Here is a 19,602-nt window from a genome sequence, read left to right on the forward strand (position 1 = left end):
ATATATATATATATATATATATTTATTTATTATTATTTTTTTTTTTAAAATCTTCCGATAATAATATAATAACATTTCTATATTAAATTTCTATATCAAACAATTTAATGTTTAAATAATAATAAAAATAATGTCATATATGTATAAATAATATTAGATATAAATAAAAATAACATACATATATATATATATATATATATATATATATATATATATATATATATATGTTATTTTTATATATATATGTTATTTATATATATATATATATATATATATATATATATATATATATATTCATATTCATGCATATACTGTATATATATAACAAAATAAATAATTAAAAAAAATAATAAAAAAATTAAATATCAATAATTTAATATTTAAAATTAATAATAAAAATAAAAATATACCATTTATATATATTATTGTAATATATTATATAATATAATAATAGCTTATATAATATAATTTATTAATGTTGTAAAGTTAATTTTAAAATGATAAATACTCTTAATATATAATAAGTCTTTATAATATAATAATAATTTCTAGTAATAAATAATAATTAATATATAAATTATACACATAATAAATAAATACACATACACTTGTATGTGTTCTGAAAATATTACATATATTGAATCAATGTATATTTTATGGTCATTTTTAAATTCATAAATAAAAAATATAAATAATTTTAATATAAATAATTTTAATATAATTTTGCTATATGCTACTTATACTTTTTTTTTTACACTTTTATATATACTTAAATAAAGTACACACTTTTTAAATATAATTACATTTATATTACCATAAAATATAAGCATACATTTTTGTAATATATATATATATATATTAAATTTTACATACATATTTTTTTATATACACATTTTATATATACAGTCAAACCAAAAATTATTCAAACACCAGATATAATTTGTGATATTTTTTACTAGTGGGTGCAGGACAATATAAAGTAAACTGTATAAGTAAGTAATTGATAAAAGCGTGGGACTTTGACCTGAACAAGTTTTGTTACATACCTTTCTAAGTTATCTGAGATTATCAAGATGAATTTGTTCTGACACAGTTTAACTCTTGAGTTCTTGTCATATTTTATTACCATTTTCTGAACTATAGCAAATGTACTGTGATTAAAGGAACTGTATGTAAAAAAAAAAAATTTCAGTTAATCATAAAATGTCCCTGATATGTCACTAGACATTAAGAAATCATGTTCATTTCAAAGACTTATATCACTGACAACAGTGGTCTGGCCAGGATATTGTCATTTAAAAGTGAAAGTTGCAGCCCACAACTGATGTTATTGTTGTCATTTTGTGTTTTGGCCTGAGGCTCCACCCTCCAGCTATCGACTAATCACAAAGTCAGTAGAGTTTTGTCATCCGGGTTGCCAGCTCTGCTCTAATTACAGCTGCAGCTACGAACGTGTCGGATAAAACATGTATAACGTTACGAAACCTAAAAGACCTCGTTATGAATCCGAAATACGTCGTGACAAAGTCCGAAATCACACAAGGATTTGTATAGGAGATGCCTTTGAAAGATGCAGACGGCTGAAAACGGAGAAGAATTTGAAGACAGACATTGTTGCTAATTTTCTCCTGGACAGGTAAGATTCATCTATGTTTGGCTAACTTTTGGCTAAATGCGTTCATAAAAAGCTTGATATCGCACCACTAGCAGGGTATGAAAACAATCTGTTCCGACTGAAATGTGGTATTACAATACATCTTTACGAAATATTTGGCTAATCGCCATTAGTACATTTTTGCGGTACATAATTACTTCGCAAAACATCTCTCGTGAAGCATAAACATAATTAACAGTAGAAAAAAAATTACTGTGTAGGACTCGTCACTTGCCATTGGAAGCTCCTTGTAGCAGCCTACGTTCCTGCTGAATCCTGCAGCTTAGCTGGCAACCTCGAGTCAGGGGGGAGCGGGAGGGGATACACCGTTCTACAGTATTTTGAAAGTGATTGCAGTACCGGTTTTGGCCACAATCCTACATACGGTTCCTTTAAGTGAGAAATGCTGAAAGTGTCTGAATATTTTTTGGTTTGACTGAATATACAGGTGATCTTGTACCTTGCGTCTTTTCTTGTCCGTCTCTTTGTAAAGATGAAGGCGGAGGTTGCGGACAGCTGGCAGGTTGTTGAACTCAAAGTGCTCACCCCAGAAGACAGTATCGGTTCGGGGTTTGCTGGTGGTGCGGGCGTAAAGCATGTCATCCAAGCACAGCTCACAATAATAGCGCTTTTTGGGTGGGAGTTCACGGGCCTCGATGATCCACAGCTTCAGAACGTTGTCGACTCGTCGACTGTTGTCCTGAGGGTGGAAACACAGAATCATATTTGCACCATATAAACTGTAGATGAGGCTGTTGAAGGGGTTTGCAGAACTTGAGATGTGTCGTCAAGCATGTGGGACAGACAGGAGAGACTGCAGTGATTTAGAAAGGATAACGATCTGAACTGTTGTTAGTCTAACACCTACAGCATGTCTAAAGTGCTGGAGTGTCTCACAGAATGATGAGTCATTAGACCCATCAAAATGCCACTTTGTACTGGCAATCATAGATGCACTCAATATAGCCTGAAAAACAGATTTCCAAAGCTGCAGTCCTTTCATTAAAAAAATAAAGTGTTGATAACATGCTACAGTCACGGTCTCAGATGGTAATACTGTGGTATTCTGATATATACCATGTTACTGAGGAATTACCATATTCATATACCATGGTACTTTAAGTAAATAGCAATTAAACCTAATTATTGTAATTATAGAAACTATTATTAAAATTATTAACATAAAGTAATGTAACAAAACATTATTATTTATATATTTAGATTTATAATATTTATAAATGATCTGAATTTATGTCCAATAATATTAATAATTGATATTATTTTATGAACACAACTTATTATGAATATATTTATATATATATTTATATTTATATATTTATATATATTAAATTTCTGTCCATCCTATAATAATGATAATAATTGTTATTGTTAATAAAAAATGCATTTTAATTACATTAATATATTAATTATAAATAAATATAAATAAATTTATACATTTATAAATATTTATAGTATTTATTTTTATATGACCTGAGTTTCTGACAAACTCAAAATAAGGGACAGAATAATAGATAGAGCAACAGATTGATAGAACAATAGAACGATAGATAGAACGACAGACAGACCAACATAGAAAGATAGTCAACACAACAAGACAGAACGATAGATAGATAGAACAACAGATAAGCAGAATGATAGAGTGACAAAAATAACTGACAGAACGATAGAACAATAGAATGATAGATAGAACAACAGAAAAGATAGATAGAACAACAGATAGATAGAATGATAGAGCGACAGAACAATAGATAGATAGATAGACAGACAGACAGATTCTGTCAGAGCGACAGAATAATAGATAGAGCGACAGAGTGATAGAAAGATAGATAGATAGATAGATAGATAGATAGATAGATAGATAGATAGATAGATAGATAGATAAATAGATAGATGGATAGATAGATAGATAGATAGATAGATAGATAGATAGATAGATAGATAGATAGATAGATAGATAGATAGATAGATAGATAGATAGATAGATAGATAGATAGAAAGAAAAGATAGACAACAGAAAAGATAGACTGATTGTTAGATAATATATATCTATAGTACAGACCAAAAGTTTGGACACACCTTCTCATTCAAATGAATGAGAAGGTGTGTCCAAACTTTTGGTCTGTTCTGTATATTTTTCTGTTTATTAAAGTTTTTACTCTACATTTGTGCAGTTTTCAGTGGGTTAGAGATATTTTTAAAATATATATAAATTAATAAATAAATATTTTTTTAAATGGGTTTTTATACAAAAACTGCTTTTTTATGTAAAATTCACTTTATAAAAGACCCACATTTCTAACTTTAATTCATGGGGATAACATGGATAATTCCACATGGTTTAGTGTAAGATTTTTGCCCATCTTTTGGAAAATCCAGTTTTAAAAGTAAAAAATAAATAAATAAAACTTTTACCAGTAGGTGGCTGCAGAGCTCCACTATTTGCTATATGACCACCTGAAAGATATTTTTTCACAAGTTTTTTCAGTTGAATTCATATCTACAGTACAGACCAAAAGTTTGGACACACCTGAATGAGAATATTTGTGAGAATATGTATTTTCTTTGTTAATAGAAAATACATTTTGATGGCATTAATATATTTATTTAAAAATATAAATAAAGTATAATTGTAAATGTGACAGTAAAGGTATCTTGATTTGATTTATTATTAATGAATTTTTATTTATAGTATTTATTTTTATATATGACCTGAGTTTCTAAACAACTTTAAATAATAAATAGCAATTATTAATATTATATATATATATATATATATATATATATATATATATAGTTAATAGAAAATACATTTTAATGGCATTCATATATTTATTTAAAAATATAAATGTGACAGTAAAGGAATTTATTATTAATTTATTTATATTTATAGAATTTATTTTTATATATGACCTGAGTTGCTGACCAACTTTAAATAATAAATAGCAATTATTATTATAATAAAAAATATATATTAAAGATAAATATATTTATATTAACACTACATTTATTATTAATATAATAATAATAATAATAATAATAATAATAATAATAATAATAATAATAATAATTGTTAATAAAAAAATACATTTTAATGACATTAACATTTTTATTAAAAATAAACATAAATATAAATGTATAAATATTCATGTGACAGAAAAGGTCATTTGATTTGATTCTTAATGTATTTATATTTATAGTATTTATTTTTATATATGACCTGAGTTTTTGACTCTAAATAATAATTCACAAATAAAATAATAAAAGTATACAGTTTCGATTGTGAATATCTAATTTACTTACTACGGAGAGCCTTAAAACTTGACCTCAATCAATAAAAGTTACCTATTAATTCTGATTAGAGCTTCCCAGTTTTGATGGTCAGTGACCATCTGTGACTATGTCAAAGAAACGATAGTAAGCTTAAAAATAAACAAGGTATACCTATGGTACATGTCCAAAATCATGGTATTATTGTTATGTACCATATGTTCAAATCATGTTTTCTGTCAGTCAGCGCTTCAGTGGTTTGCTGTGAACTAATCAGTGATGCACATCTGTGGCTTTTTCTATCACTTTAGAAACTTCTTCAACTAATCAGCCAACAAACCAAACTAGCGAACACCCTTGGTCTGTCCTGGATTATTGTAATATTGACAACGCATCTGTTTCAAGACTAAGCAGGCTGATCAATTTTGGATGCCTGTGTCATGTTCTCCACGCAACATGATTCAGCCCAAACTCCCGCTGACTGAACATCTGGACGAGTCAATCCACACCGCTCTCTTTTTAAAGCCCACCCAATCAAAACCCTCACGACAGACACAGCCAATAGACGTCTGCAGGAGAATCCAGTATTTTGGGGATAAGTATATCTAAGTATACCAGATTAAAAAAGAAAGGAATTATTTCATTATAAGACAGGCAAGTTCATTCAGGAATCCTACAAATACCAGAGAGGGTAAAAAGAGTGTGAAGATGGAAATGACAGGAGAGGTTGTTATACTGATGCAGTCATGGAAGAAGAGGAAAGAGAACTGGAGAGGTCCTCTTTTCTTTTTCTTCTTTTCACTCACTTTGTTTGGTTTGACAGCTCTTTGCAGATTCTCTATCCATTTGTCTCGCTCCGCAGCCGACCGACAGGCAAAACACTTTGTTCCTGAAGCAGTTATCACCTAAGGAAAGGAATAATGAGTTTCACAGTTTCAACCATCTGCATAATTATAATGATAAGAAAGAGCAACAAAATTCCACAGGGCGCTGGAGTTAATATACTCATGCATTTGATGATTAAAGGTGAAACGCGTGATTTCGACAGAAAATTAACAGATTTCATTGTTCAGACAGACAGGGCTGTGAAGATATGAATTGAGATGCATTTAAAATTACATTTCAATGCCTGAAAACAAGATGCAGAATTACAGAAAGATAGAACGATTGATGGATCGAACGACAGAACAAAAGATAGAAAGACGGAGCGACAGAATAATAGATAGAGCGACAGAACGATAGATAGATAGAAAGAAAAGATAGACAACAGAAAAGATAGACTGATTGTTAGATAATGCGATAGAACAATAGATAGATACAGACAACGATAGAACAAAATAGAACGATGGAGTGACAGAAAGAGCGACAGAATGATAGATAGATGATAGAACGATAGATAAATAGAACGATAGAACGACAGATAGACAGATAGATAGATAGATAGATAGATAGATAGATAGATAGATAGATAGATAGATAGATAGATAGATAGATAGATAGATAGATAGATAGATAGATAGATAGATAGATAGGTAGATAGATAGATAGATAGATAGATAGATAGATAGATAGATAGATAGATAGATAGATAGATAGATAGATAGATAAAACGATAGAGCAACATAATAATAGATAGAGCGACAGAATGATAGAACAGAATGACAATAGAATGATAGATAGAACCACAGAAAAGATAGAACGACTGACAGACAGAACAACATAGAACAGTACAACATAAGATAGATCGATTGATAGATAGAATGACAGAATAATAGACTGAGCGACAGAGCGATAGATAGACAACAGAAAAGATAGACTGATTGTTAGATAATACGATACAGCAACAGAATAGATAGATACATAGAACAATAAAACAAAATAGAACGATAGAGCGACAGAAAGAGCGACAACAATAGATAGACAGAACGATAGAAGGATAGATAGATAGATAGATAGACAGACAGACAGACAGATAGATAGATAGATAGATAGATAGATAGATAGATAGATAGATAGATAGATAGATAGATAGATAGATAGATAGATAAAATGATAGAGCGACATAATAATAGATAGAGCGACAGAATGATAGAACAATAGAATGATAGAACAGAATGACAATAGAATGATAGATAGAACCACAGAAAAGATAGAACGACTGACAGAGAACAACATATAAATAGAACAGTACAACATAAGATAGATCGATTGATAGATAGAATGACAGAATAATAGACTGAGCGACAGAGCGATAGATAGATAGAAAAGAAAAGATAGACAACAGAAAAGATAGACTGATTGTTAGATAATACGATACAGCAACAGAATAGAACGATAGAGCGACAGAAAGAGCGACAACAATAGATAGACAGAACGATAGAACGATAGAACGATAGATAGACAGATAGATAGATAGATAGATAGATAGATAGATAGATAGATAGATAGACGATAGATAGATAGATAGATAGATAGATAGATAGATAGATAGATAGATAGATAGATAGATAGATAGATAGATAGATAGATAGACAGATAGATAGATAGATAGATAGTTAGTTAGATAGATAAAACGGTAGAGTGACAGAATAATAGATAAAGTGACAGAATGATAGCATGATAAATAGAATGATAAAATGATAGAACAATAGATAGATAAAACAATAAAGCAACAAAATAATAGATAGAGTGACAGAATGATAGAACAATAGAATGATAGAACGATAGAGCGACAGAATAATAGTGACAGAGCGACAGAACCATAGATAGATATAGAAAATATAGACAACAGAAAGGATAGACTGATTGTTAGATAATGCGATAGAACAATAGATAGATACAGAGAACGATAGAACAAAATAGAATGATGGAGTGACAGAAAGAGTGACAGAATGATAGATAGATGATAGAACGATAGATAGATAGATAGATAGATAGATAGATAGATAGATAGATAGATAGATAGATAGATAGATAGATAGATAGACGATAGATAGACGATAGATAGATAGATAGATAGATAGATAGATAGATAGATAGATAGATGATAGATAGATAGATAGATAGATAGATAGATAGATAGATAGATAGATAGATAGATAAAACGGTAGAGTGACAGAATAATAGATAAAGTGACAGAATGATAGCATGATAAATAGAATGATAAAATGATAGAACAATAGATAGATAAAACAATAAAGCAACAAAATAATAGATAGAGCGACAGAATGATAGAACAATAGAATGATAGAACGATAGAGCGACAGAATAATAGTGACAGAGCGACAGAACCATAGATAGATAAATAGAACAGATAGATAGAACAGATAGATAGATAGATAGATAGATAGATAGATAGATAGATAGATAGATAGATAGATAGATAGATAGATAGATAGATAGATAGATAGATAGATAGATAGATAGATAGATAGATAGATAGAGCAACTTATGAGTCTGAAGTGTAACTTTTGCTATGAATCACCTCAAAACAGTACTCCTGTCCCAGTATACTGGAGTGAACAGGCTTGATGACGGCGTCTTCATCAAGTGTCAAATCCAAGGCCTCGGCTGCGCTGCTGGGAGACAGCAAAGACTCATGGGAGTGTGATTCTTTGAAGCTCTGCATCAGACGAGTCCTGCGAGGGAGCAATAACAGCAGGTCTGAGAGAGACGACGCTCTTACATCATACGCCTACATGCCGGGGTCAGTATTTCATTTGATATTACACAAGTCCAGTTCCTTTGGAAGTTTTTTCTCTGTGAATTGTGAACGTCATCAGCATCTGAGTGATTAAATTGTGGATTGTGGGTTATTAGAGAATAGGATGAATGTTTTTGCATTCAAATAGCATGCACATAGTATTTAGTTTATAGTTTAAATAGGATAAAAAGTAAGTTTAACCATGTGGCAGATCTGACTATATGAAAAAAAAAATGCTACATTAATTAACAAAAAAGTTTCTTATCATAACTCTTTCTGTCTGTTTTCCATAGGTACTAAAATAATAAAAAAATAAACCTAATTTTAAAATAACTTAATAAATAACTGTTTGTGCTAAAAATACTGATAATGACTAAGCTATTTATGGTGGATTTGATTTCATTGGTTCAACTGAATGGTTATTAATTAGCAATTAGGACGCAAGTTAAAATAATATAGTTTAATAAAATTTGGCCCTTAATTATATTAAAAGTCAAAAGTTTTACTCGCACACATGCAGACAGTTTCTAATCAGTCTCAGCACAAATATGAGCACCATTACGTTGCAAAACAACATACACATTCACCTCTCTGTACCTGCAAACACCCACCCACACACACATACACCCACACAGACTTTTGCAGTTTAGAGCCACAAACCCTTGAAAGAGCTGAAGAGAAGATTGACAAACTTATCGAGAAGTACAATTATATAAATACCAAGAGAAAAAGTATGATAAATTGTTAGATCCCTACTAGTGATGTATCGCTTCCCCTGCGTCTTCTGAGACTCACTGTATGTATACATTCAGCCTCACAGCGTTAAGTACATACAGTGTGGGAGAGAGGGAGAGAGAGAGAGAGACCGAGAGAAAGAGATGGAGGGTATAAAAATAGACCCAAAGGAGTGAGTCAGAATGAAAGAAATGATAGAGCGAGTGGAGGAGGGAGGGGGAGAGAGAAAGAGAGAGAGAGACAGCTTGAATAGTGAGACAGCGAGAGACTTCTCAGAGGAAATCAAAATGTTACGTAAACTGTGGGAACTGAAAGGAGGAAGACAAAGACAGACAGACAGAATGAAGGACTGAGATGCAGCAGCAACAAGAGGACAACTGGACAGAGATGGAAAAATGACTATTCTGTTTCGAGGAACACAAAAGGAGATGTTTAGCAGAATGACAAAGGAGCTTTTATCCATATAAAGAGACCAGGGGCTGCTTTAAATATGATATTAAGCAACCAACAAGTACCATAAAAGTAGTTTCATGCACTATATATCACTATATCCTGTCTGCTGCCTAGATAGATATATAGAATGATAGATAGACAGAACGATAGAATGACAGGACGATAGAGCAGTAGATAGAATGAAAGATAGATAAAACTATAGAACGAGAGCGACAGGGCGATAGAGCGATAGATAGAAAGACAGAATGAAAGGACGATAGAGCATCAGGAAGATAGAGCAGTAGATAGACTGATAGAATGACAGAACAACAGATAGATAGAACGGTAGATAGAATGATAGAACAACAGATAGACAGAAAGACAGAAGGAATAGGCAGATAAAATGATAGAAGAATAGAGCGACAGGACAATAGATAGAATGAAAGATTAATAAAATGATAGACAGAAAGATAGAACGATAGAGCGACAGGACGATAGAGCATCAGGAAGATAGAGCAGTAGATAGACTGATAGAATGACAGAACAACAGATAGATAGAACGATAGATAGAATTATAGAACAACAGATAGACAGAAAGACAGAAGGAATAGGCAGATAAAATGATAGAAGGATAGAGCGACAGGACGATAGAGCATCAGGAAGATAGAGCAGTAGATAGAACGATAGAATGATACAACAACAGATAGATAGAAAGACAGAAAGAACAGGCAGATAAAATGATAAAACAATAGAGCAACAGGACAACAGAGCAGTAGATAGAATGATAGATAGAATGACACAACAACACATAGATAGAAAGACAGAAAGAATAGGCAGATAAAATGAGCGATAGAGCGACAGGACGATAGAGTGCCAGGAAGATAGAGCAATAGATAGAATAATAGAACAACAGATAGAACGATAGATAGAATGACAGAATGACAGGACTATAGAGCAGTAGATAGAATGAAAGATAGATAAAATGATAGACAGAAAGATAGAACGATAGAGCGACAGGACGATAGAGCATCAGGAAGATAGAGCAGTAGATAGACTGATAGAATGACAGAACAACAGATAGATAGAACGATAGATAGAATTATAGAACAACAGATAGACAGAAAGACAGAAGGAATAGGCAGATAAAATGATAGAAGGATAGAGCGACAGGACGATAGAGCATCAGGAAGATAGAGCAGTAGATAGAACGATAGAATGATACAACAACAGATAGATAGAAAGACAGAAAGAACAGGCAGATAAAATGATAGAACAATAGAGCAACAGGACAACAGAGCAGTAGATAGAACGATAGATAGAATGACACAACAACACATAGATAGAAAGACAGAAAGAATAGGCAGATAAAATGAGCGATAGAGCGACATGACGATAGAGTGCCAGGAAGATAGAGCAATAGATAGAATAATAGAACAACAGATAGAACGATAGATAGAATGACAGAATGACAGGACTATAGAGCAGTAGATAGAATGAAAGATAGATAAAATGATAGACAGAGAGATAGAACGATAGAGCAACAGGGCGATAGAGCGTCAGGAAGATAGAGCAATATATAGAACGACAGATAGAATGATAGAACAATAGAGAGATAGAACGATAGAATGATAGAATGACAGGACGATAGAGCAGTAGATAGAATGAAAGATAGATAAAACGACAGATAGAATGATAGAACAACAGACAGACAGAGTGATAGATAGAAAGAAAGAATAGACAGATAAAATGATAGAGCAGTAGATAGATAGAACAATAGACAGAACGATAGAGCAACTGGACGATAGAGAAATAGATAAAACAAAAGAAAAACAGATAGATAAAAGATCAAATGACAGACAGAACGATACAATGATAGAATGATAAAACAGATATATAGAATGATAGAACAACAGATAGAATGATAGAGCGATAGATAAGGACAGATAAATTGGACGATAGACAGATTGATCGAATAACAGGACGATAGAGCAACAGATACAGCGACAGACAGATAAAATCGATGGAGTGACAGGATGATAGAGCATCAGGAAGATAGAGCAATAGACAGAACAACAGAACGATGGATCAACAGATAGATAGACAGATAGAACAATAAGGGCAATAGAACAATAGATAGAATGATAGACAGAATGATAGAGAAACAGGACGATAGAGCAATAGATTAAACGATAGAACGATGGAACAACAGATAGACAGAAAGATAGAATGACAGATAGAATGATAGAGCAATAGATAGAACAATAGATAGATAGATAGATAGAACGATAGAATAACAGATAAATAGAACGACAGGACAATAGAGCAACAATTGGTGTTGTGGACTTTCGTACTGGTGCAGGGATGTGAGGGAGGCAGAGCGAAAGTCCACAACACCAACCCCCTGACGGTGATTGGTTGGAACACTGTTTGTTTTGCTGTGGAATCGTTGGTAGCACCGATTGTTTTTTTGGCATATCTCGGACCCTAGGCTGACCACAGAGACGTGGTTTTTTTATAGCCAATTTATGGGGCAGGCAGCGAGCGGATCATGAAGAAAGGTCAGCTGAATTTGACACTTTATGTTTCAGGCTTGAAATCGCTGATACAACCTTTAACATGAAGCTTTTATCTTCTATTCAGCCTGACAGCACAAATCACCATTAACTTTCATTTGTATGGAAAAGAACCACTTGGACATTTTCCAAAGATCCTCATTTTGTTTTTGGAATGACATGAGGGTGTAGAAATGAAGGCAGAATTTGGATGAAGTTTCCCACTCACATCTACACAGACAAGCTTTTGGGACATGGTCAGTCAAATCCAAAAAGAAAAGTGAGGTTTCTACACAAAATTCCAGTGCATATCGAATGTGTGGCATATTTAAATCACCCTGGCTATCTGTTCTCTTTGAGATCAGGTGGAATGTATCACAATTACATCTCAAAATGAAACACAGTATAAGAATTGCATCCTTTTTCTGAGACGCTGTTCACAGTGCTGAAATTCTACGCCCCACGCTGTCACTCCAGCTGTTAGACTCCATTTGTGCATCATACCACAATCCAGCTCACCACCATTCCAGTTAAAGGCTGAATCAAACGATTATATGAAAGTGGAGTTGTCTGTTTGAATCACTCAAAACGGTCGGAAGCGCGGCCTTCGTTTCAAAGCTACAAAGCGAAAACTCCCTCTTTGAAAAGGAAACGTCACTAAAGCATTTCCCTGTCCAAACCGAGCGAGAACTTCAAAAACTACGACCTGCCTTTTTCTAGGAAGACCACAGGCTGACCGTGGGTGAGCGTAGGGCTCTAAGCATGAATAAATGAATGAATAAACCATGACAAGAGCACCTCAGCACCTGTCGGGATCCTTGAAGAAGGATAATAAGGAACTAGAGGACGGTTGAGATTGAGAGATATTAGAGTGCAAACTGGCATTTCACAGAGCAGTTCATCCAAAAATGATGGTTTGCTGACCTCTATTCCAATCTGATATTATCTTCTTTTTTATGAAACACAAAATGACTGCTCTACTGTACATGGCTATATGAGAATAATGACTTAAAGGGACACTTCACCCAAAAGTGAAAATTATCCCATGATTTACTCAGCCTTAAGTCATCTTAGGTGTACATGACTTTCATTTCTCAGACGAATACAATCAGAGTTATATTAAAAATGTCCTGACTCCTCCAAGCTTTAAAATGGCAGTAAATGGGTGTTGAGATAAGAAAGAAGTCAATACACACAATGTTTTAAGTTATGATTAGTCAGATCGCCTGTCAACTAAGCTGCGAGGGGTCAATTAGCAGAAGTTTAAAAAAATATATATATATATTTATCTTTCACAAATGAATCAGTTTGCTTTAAGAAGGCCTTCATTAAAACATTAGTTCACTTCCAGAACAGAAATGTACAGATAATTTACTCACCCACTTGTCATTCAAGATGTTCACGTCTTTCTTTCTTTAGTCGAAAAGAAATTATGTTTTTTTTTTTAAGGAAAACTTTTCAGGATATTTCTCCATGTACTAGACTTTTATGGTGACCGTGAGTTTAAGCTTCCAAAATGCAGTTCAATGCAGCTTCAAAATGTCTCTAAATGATCCCACCCAAGGAATAAAGGTCTTATCTAGGGAAACGATTGGTTATTTTCTTTAAAAATGTACAATTTATATACTTTTCAATCTAAAAATTTTCGTCTTGTCTAGCTCTGTGATAACCATGTGCACTCTGGTTCAAGACATTTTATGTCGAAAAACTCCAATCTCATCTTCTCCTAACTTCAAAACTGCCCTACATTGCTGCATAAGTACTGACCCAGTGTTTATGATGTGAACATGGAAAGAAGGTCAAACGCTCTTTACAAAAAAAAAAAAGTAAAACAGCAATGATTTTGAAGTTGAAGGAGGAAATGAGATGGGGTTTTTTCCAACATACCCTAAATGTCTTGAACTGGAATACGCAGAGCTTTTTTTTTTTTTTTTTTAGAAAATAACCGATCGTTTTGCTAGATAACACCCTTCTTGCTCAACTGGGATTGTTTAGAGCCCTCTGAAACTTCATTTAAAATGCATTTTGGAAGTTCAAACTCACGGGCACCATAAAAGTACACTATATGGAGAAATTTCCTGAAATGTTTTCCTCAAGACATGAACACCTTGGATGACAAAGGGGTGAGTAAATTATCTGTAAATTTTTGTTCTAGAAGTGAGCTAATCCTTTAACCTCTGGAGCCAAGTGGAGCACTTTTTATGATGGATGGATGCACTTTATTGGGCTTCAAAATCTCAACACCCATTCACTGCCATTATAAAGCGTGGAAGAGGCAGGTCATTTTTTTAATATAACTCAGATTGTATTTGTCTGAAAGTCATATACACCTAGGATGACTCGAGGGTAAGCAAACCATGGGGTAATTTTCATTTTTGGGTGAAGTATCCCTTTAAATGTCAGTTGGTTTCTCATACAAAGCTACCATATGGATTGACAAGGTGAGGAATGTACTGCATTAGTCATTTGAACTCTTTTTAATCTTTTTGCAGTTTGACAGTATAACTCACCACTAAACCACTGGAAAAAAAATGCAGTTTGGATCTTATTTTGTGTTTCACAGAAGAGAGAAAATAATACATGCATAACCTTTAAAGGGATAGTTTAGCAAAATAATTTAAATTCTGTCATTTTCTACTCACCCTCATGTTGTTTCAAACCTATCATATTCTCACTGGAGCTTACACTACGCCTACTTCTTAAGTCATCCGCTTGTGAACGTGTACAACAGTTAGAGATTTATAAAGTTTAAAATATGGATATTTTTCTTACACAAATGCATTAATTCACTTCAGAAGTCCTTAATTACCCATGGAGCCTTGTGGGGTACTTTTTATGATGGATGGATGCACTTTATCGGACTTCAAAATCTCAACAGCCATTATAAAGCGTAGAAGAGCCAGGGCATTCTTATTACTGTAATTGTACTTGTCCAAAAAAAGAAAAAAGTCATATGCTATGATGGCTTAAGGGTAAATAAATCATGGGGTAATTTTCATTTTTGGGTGAATTATACTTTTATGATTTAAATTTTATTCAGTGTGCAATACAAAGCTGCCATAAGGATTTACAAGACGAAGAATTTAGAAGATTTTTTTTTTTTTTTTTTTTTTATACAATGGTTTTATGGTGCTTTTTGGTCCTTTTTGAAGGTTGACAGTATAACTCACCACCAAACCACCAGAAAATTGCAATTTTGTGTTATTTTGTGTTTCACAGAAGAAAGAAAATAATTTATGCACATCTTTGAGTGAACTGTACCTATAAAGGGACAGAAAAATAAACATTCTGTCTTCAATTACTCACTTCCATGTTGTTTTAAACCTGTATGAGTTTCTTTCTTCTCTTGAACACAAAAGAAGAAATTTTTGAAGAATGCTGGTAACCAAACAGTTAATGGTAGCCATTGACTAAAAAACAGTTTGGTTACCGACAAATATCTTTGTTTAAGTTAAAGTAACTCATACAGGTTTGGAACAACTTGATGGTGCAGCGTTGCAGTCTGTCAGTTATAATGGCAGTCAATGGGCTCCACGGCTTTGAGAGTCAAAAAAACATTGGCTGTTGTGAACGTGCTCTGGACAGTTGGCTATTGCGATAGATCAGAGGTAAAAAATTATATAAATACTGTTCAGTTTCTTGCACAGACCGATTGTTTGGTGTCTTAAGATCTCAATGTTTTGTCATGAGCTGCAGGGTTTAATTTGAGTTAAAAATCTTTGTTTGTGTTCTACTGAAGAAACAAAGTCACCTACAAGATGCCCTGGGGGTAAGCAGATAAACAATCAAACAGATAAGCAATAAAAACAATTTAAATCAAATTTAAATTTTTGAGTAAACTATCCCTTTAAGACTGTACAACGCTCATTCACACCAAAGAGGCTTTGAAGTGGATTATTTTGACACAGCACTGTTTCATCATGCGGTTATGGGAAGAAGAGCTGGGACATTACCGGTCCTGGTCGGCGCTGCGGAAACGAGGGAGGATCATATGGCGGAAGCTGCTGGTTCGGTCCAGTTTGGGCTGACTCTTGGCCCGCTTAATGGAACCCTTCAGTCTTCTACTGAGGAAACTCTGAGAAAAAGAACAGACTCAGAATTAATTTGCATGACCACAGAACACAAACCTAAGGAATATAGCATTTAGATTACATAGTCAGATACTTCAAAACGTATAAGAACGGGTAATATTTGCCCCCATGAAGTGATTTGCAAAGGCATGTGCTTTACTTCTTTATGAGCGCTGTATAAATCATCTTAACATAAAAACCATATAAAACATAAAACATAATACAGTATGCAGGAAGTTGTCAAATACTTTACAGATAAAGTATTTTAATGTTGATACATAAAAAAAAAACATTTATTCTAACTATTATTCATAAACTACTATAACATATCTATTATTATATTTAAAAAAAAATATATAATGTTTTTAAAGTAATTTTTTTATATAAATTATTTTATTTTACAACTAATTATATAAAATGATCAAAAAAGAAAATAATCAAATATTTAATATTTATAATAACACAACGATTTAAATTAAATATATACAATTTTTAATGTTGGCTTTTAATATAATATAAGAACTGCTTTTTTAAATGCTTGCTTAATATTATAATATTAAGCAAGCATTAAAAAAAACATTTCTTATAGTAGATTAAAAGCCAACATTAAAAAATTACATATTTTATATATTTATATATTTAATTTAAATCGGTGTGTATTATAAATATTAAATAATTGATTATTTTTTATAATTAATAATATAAAGTATTAATACATACATACATACATACATATTTCACCTGTATAATTATACACAATTTATACATATATATTTAAATATATTTATTATAAATATTACAATTATTTTTTATTATTATTAATTTGATAAATTATTATAACATTAAGAATTTTTAAAAAGCAATTCTTTCTTTATTATTACATTAAAAAGGCAAAATGAAAAAAGTTTTCAATTAATTTATAGATTTTATATTTAAATAGGTGTGCGTATGTGAAAAATCTATTTATAAATATTAAAATTCCTTTTTTATAAATATGTTTGATTATTTTTATTATTAATAATATAAGGTATTTATAATTTATTAATAATATAAAGTATCTTAACATTTATTTAGGATATGTACTATTAAAAAAATAAAGGATTTAAAAAAGATTATTTTTATTATTAATAATATAAAGTATTGTAACATTTATTTAGGATATGTACTATTAAAATATAAAGGATTTTTTTTAAAATATTATTTTATTATAATATAATTCAGAACATTATTTAATAATTTTTAAAAAGAAATTCTTTATTTATTATTATATTAAAAAGGCAAACTGGAAAAAGTTAAAAAAAATTTTTTATATATTTAATATATTATGTGAATTATATGAATAGGCGTGTGTATGTGAAAAATCTATTTATAAATATTAAAATTACTTTTCTTAAATATGGTTGATTATTTTTATTATTAATAATATAAAGTATTATAACATTTATTGAGATATGTACTATTAAAAATATAAAATTTTTAAATAAAAATAACATTTAAACTTAAATAAAATAAAAATTAAAAGATTATTTTATTCTAATTGACATAAATTATAACATTACTTAATAATTTTTGAAAAGCAATTCTTTATTTATTATTATATTAAAAAGGCAAAATGGAAAAAGTAAAAAAAAATAATTTATATATTTTTTATATTTAATTAGGCATGTGTATGTAAAAAAATCTATTTATAAATATTAAAATTACTTAAATACGTCTGATCATTTTTGATTATTAATAATATAAATTATAACATTAATTAATACTTTTTTAAAAGCAATTCTTTATTTATAATTATATTAAAAAGGCAAAATAAAAATGATTAAATTAATTTATATATTTTATATATTTAAATAGGTGTGTGTATGTGAAAAATCTATTGATAAATATTAAAATTACTTTTCTTAACTATGGTTAATCATTTTTGATTATTAATAATATAAAGTGTTATAACAAAGATTTTTTTAAAAAAGCAATTATTTCTTTCTTTATTATTATATTAAAAAGGCAAAATGAAAACGTTTTAAAATGTATTTATATATTTTTTTAAATAGGTTGTGTAAATAAAATAAAATAAAAGATTAAAAGCTTATTTTATTATTAATAGTAAAATTATAACTTTAATTAAGCATTTCTTTATTAATTATTATATTTAAAAGACAAAATGGAATAAGTCTAAACATTGTTTTATCTATTTAATATATTTAATTTGAAAATATATCATTTTATATTTTATTATTAATAATATACATAAATATCACATTAATTAGTTGAGCAGATGTAAAATTGTGGTGCAACGGACTGAAATGATTTTCCTTTGCTGGTGGCAAAACAGCAATGTTGCAATATCCACACTCAACCAATAGTGGGAAGTGTTGCTTCATAAATATTTCCTAACGCCTACAGTAAGAACAGACTGGCAACAGCAGGCAAGAGGTTCACGCCACGGCAGAAAAACGTCAGATCTCACTGTGTTTGTAATGCTTTCATTAAACGTGCAATCTCAGATACAACCTGAAAAGACACAACCCATCAACAAGAGAATGTTTAGACACAGCAGATGAAGCTGTGAACTCATCTGCTGTGTGATGATTATAGTTTTTGCAAGGCAGCAGTATATTAATAATCCTCAAAAATTCTGCTTAGGGGGCTTATTTTAAATCATTAACCCTTACTATTAAACTTAATTCAGCTCAAACTTTCATTCAACCTTGTTTCATCCGCAGGTGTGCTGTCTATTTTCAGTACTAAAGTAACTTAAGATTGCATTTTGAAAATCTCCCATTTGGACAGCAGCATTTCATTTACAAAGCCCAAAGCCTAAAACCTACCTGAAACTTTGCTGCCTTGCAAGAAGTGTTATTTCCTTCAGGAAATGCAAATCTAGCCAGTTCTGCGGTCCTAAATGAGCTCTGTGTTTCTAAAGCAGAATTTCGATTAATTTCAGAAAGGGCTGATATTAAGACTCTTTGTGGTCTTGTGTCTCTGTGAGAATTTATTAAAAAGACACTTTAAAAAGTGCATCTATGCACTTTTCTAATAGCATACTATGCATTAACTTTGCAACCAAGCTATTAGAAGTGCCTCTGATTCATTCTCGCAGTAATTTGCTGATGTCCCCTTCCCAAAAATGCACCACACCAACTAAAATTTCTGCCAAAATGTAATGTT

The 19,602-nt window shown here is 31.2% G+C and overlaps 1 protein-coding gene across 1 annotated transcript in view; it reads right to left on the minus strand.

Moving 5' to 3' along the window:
- Positions 1 to 19,602, minus strand: part of syngap1b (synaptic Ras GTPase activating protein 1b) — a 74,250-nt gene that overhangs the window by 32,465 nt on the left and 22,183 nt on the right. Inside the window, exons 5-8 of the mRNA XM_073847018.1 lie at positions 16,318 to 16,439; positions 8,427 to 8,580; positions 5,749 to 5,847; positions 2,115 to 2,354 (exon numbers count right to left, since the gene is read on the minus strand). Coding sequence (XP_073703119.1) covers positions 2,115 to 2,354; positions 5,749 to 5,847; positions 8,427 to 8,580; positions 16,318 to 16,439 — 615 coding nt within the window. The remainder of the gene's footprint in view (positions 1 to 2,114; positions 2,355 to 5,748; positions 5,848 to 8,426; positions 8,581 to 16,317; positions 16,440 to 19,602) is intronic.

Source organism: Garra rufa, chromosome 9 (assembly GCF_049309525.1).
Source record: "Garra rufa chromosome 9, GarRuf1.0, whole genome shotgun sequence".
Taxonomy (NCBI): domain Eukaryota; kingdom Metazoa; phylum Chordata; class Actinopteri; order Cypriniformes; family Cyprinidae; genus Garra; species Garra rufa.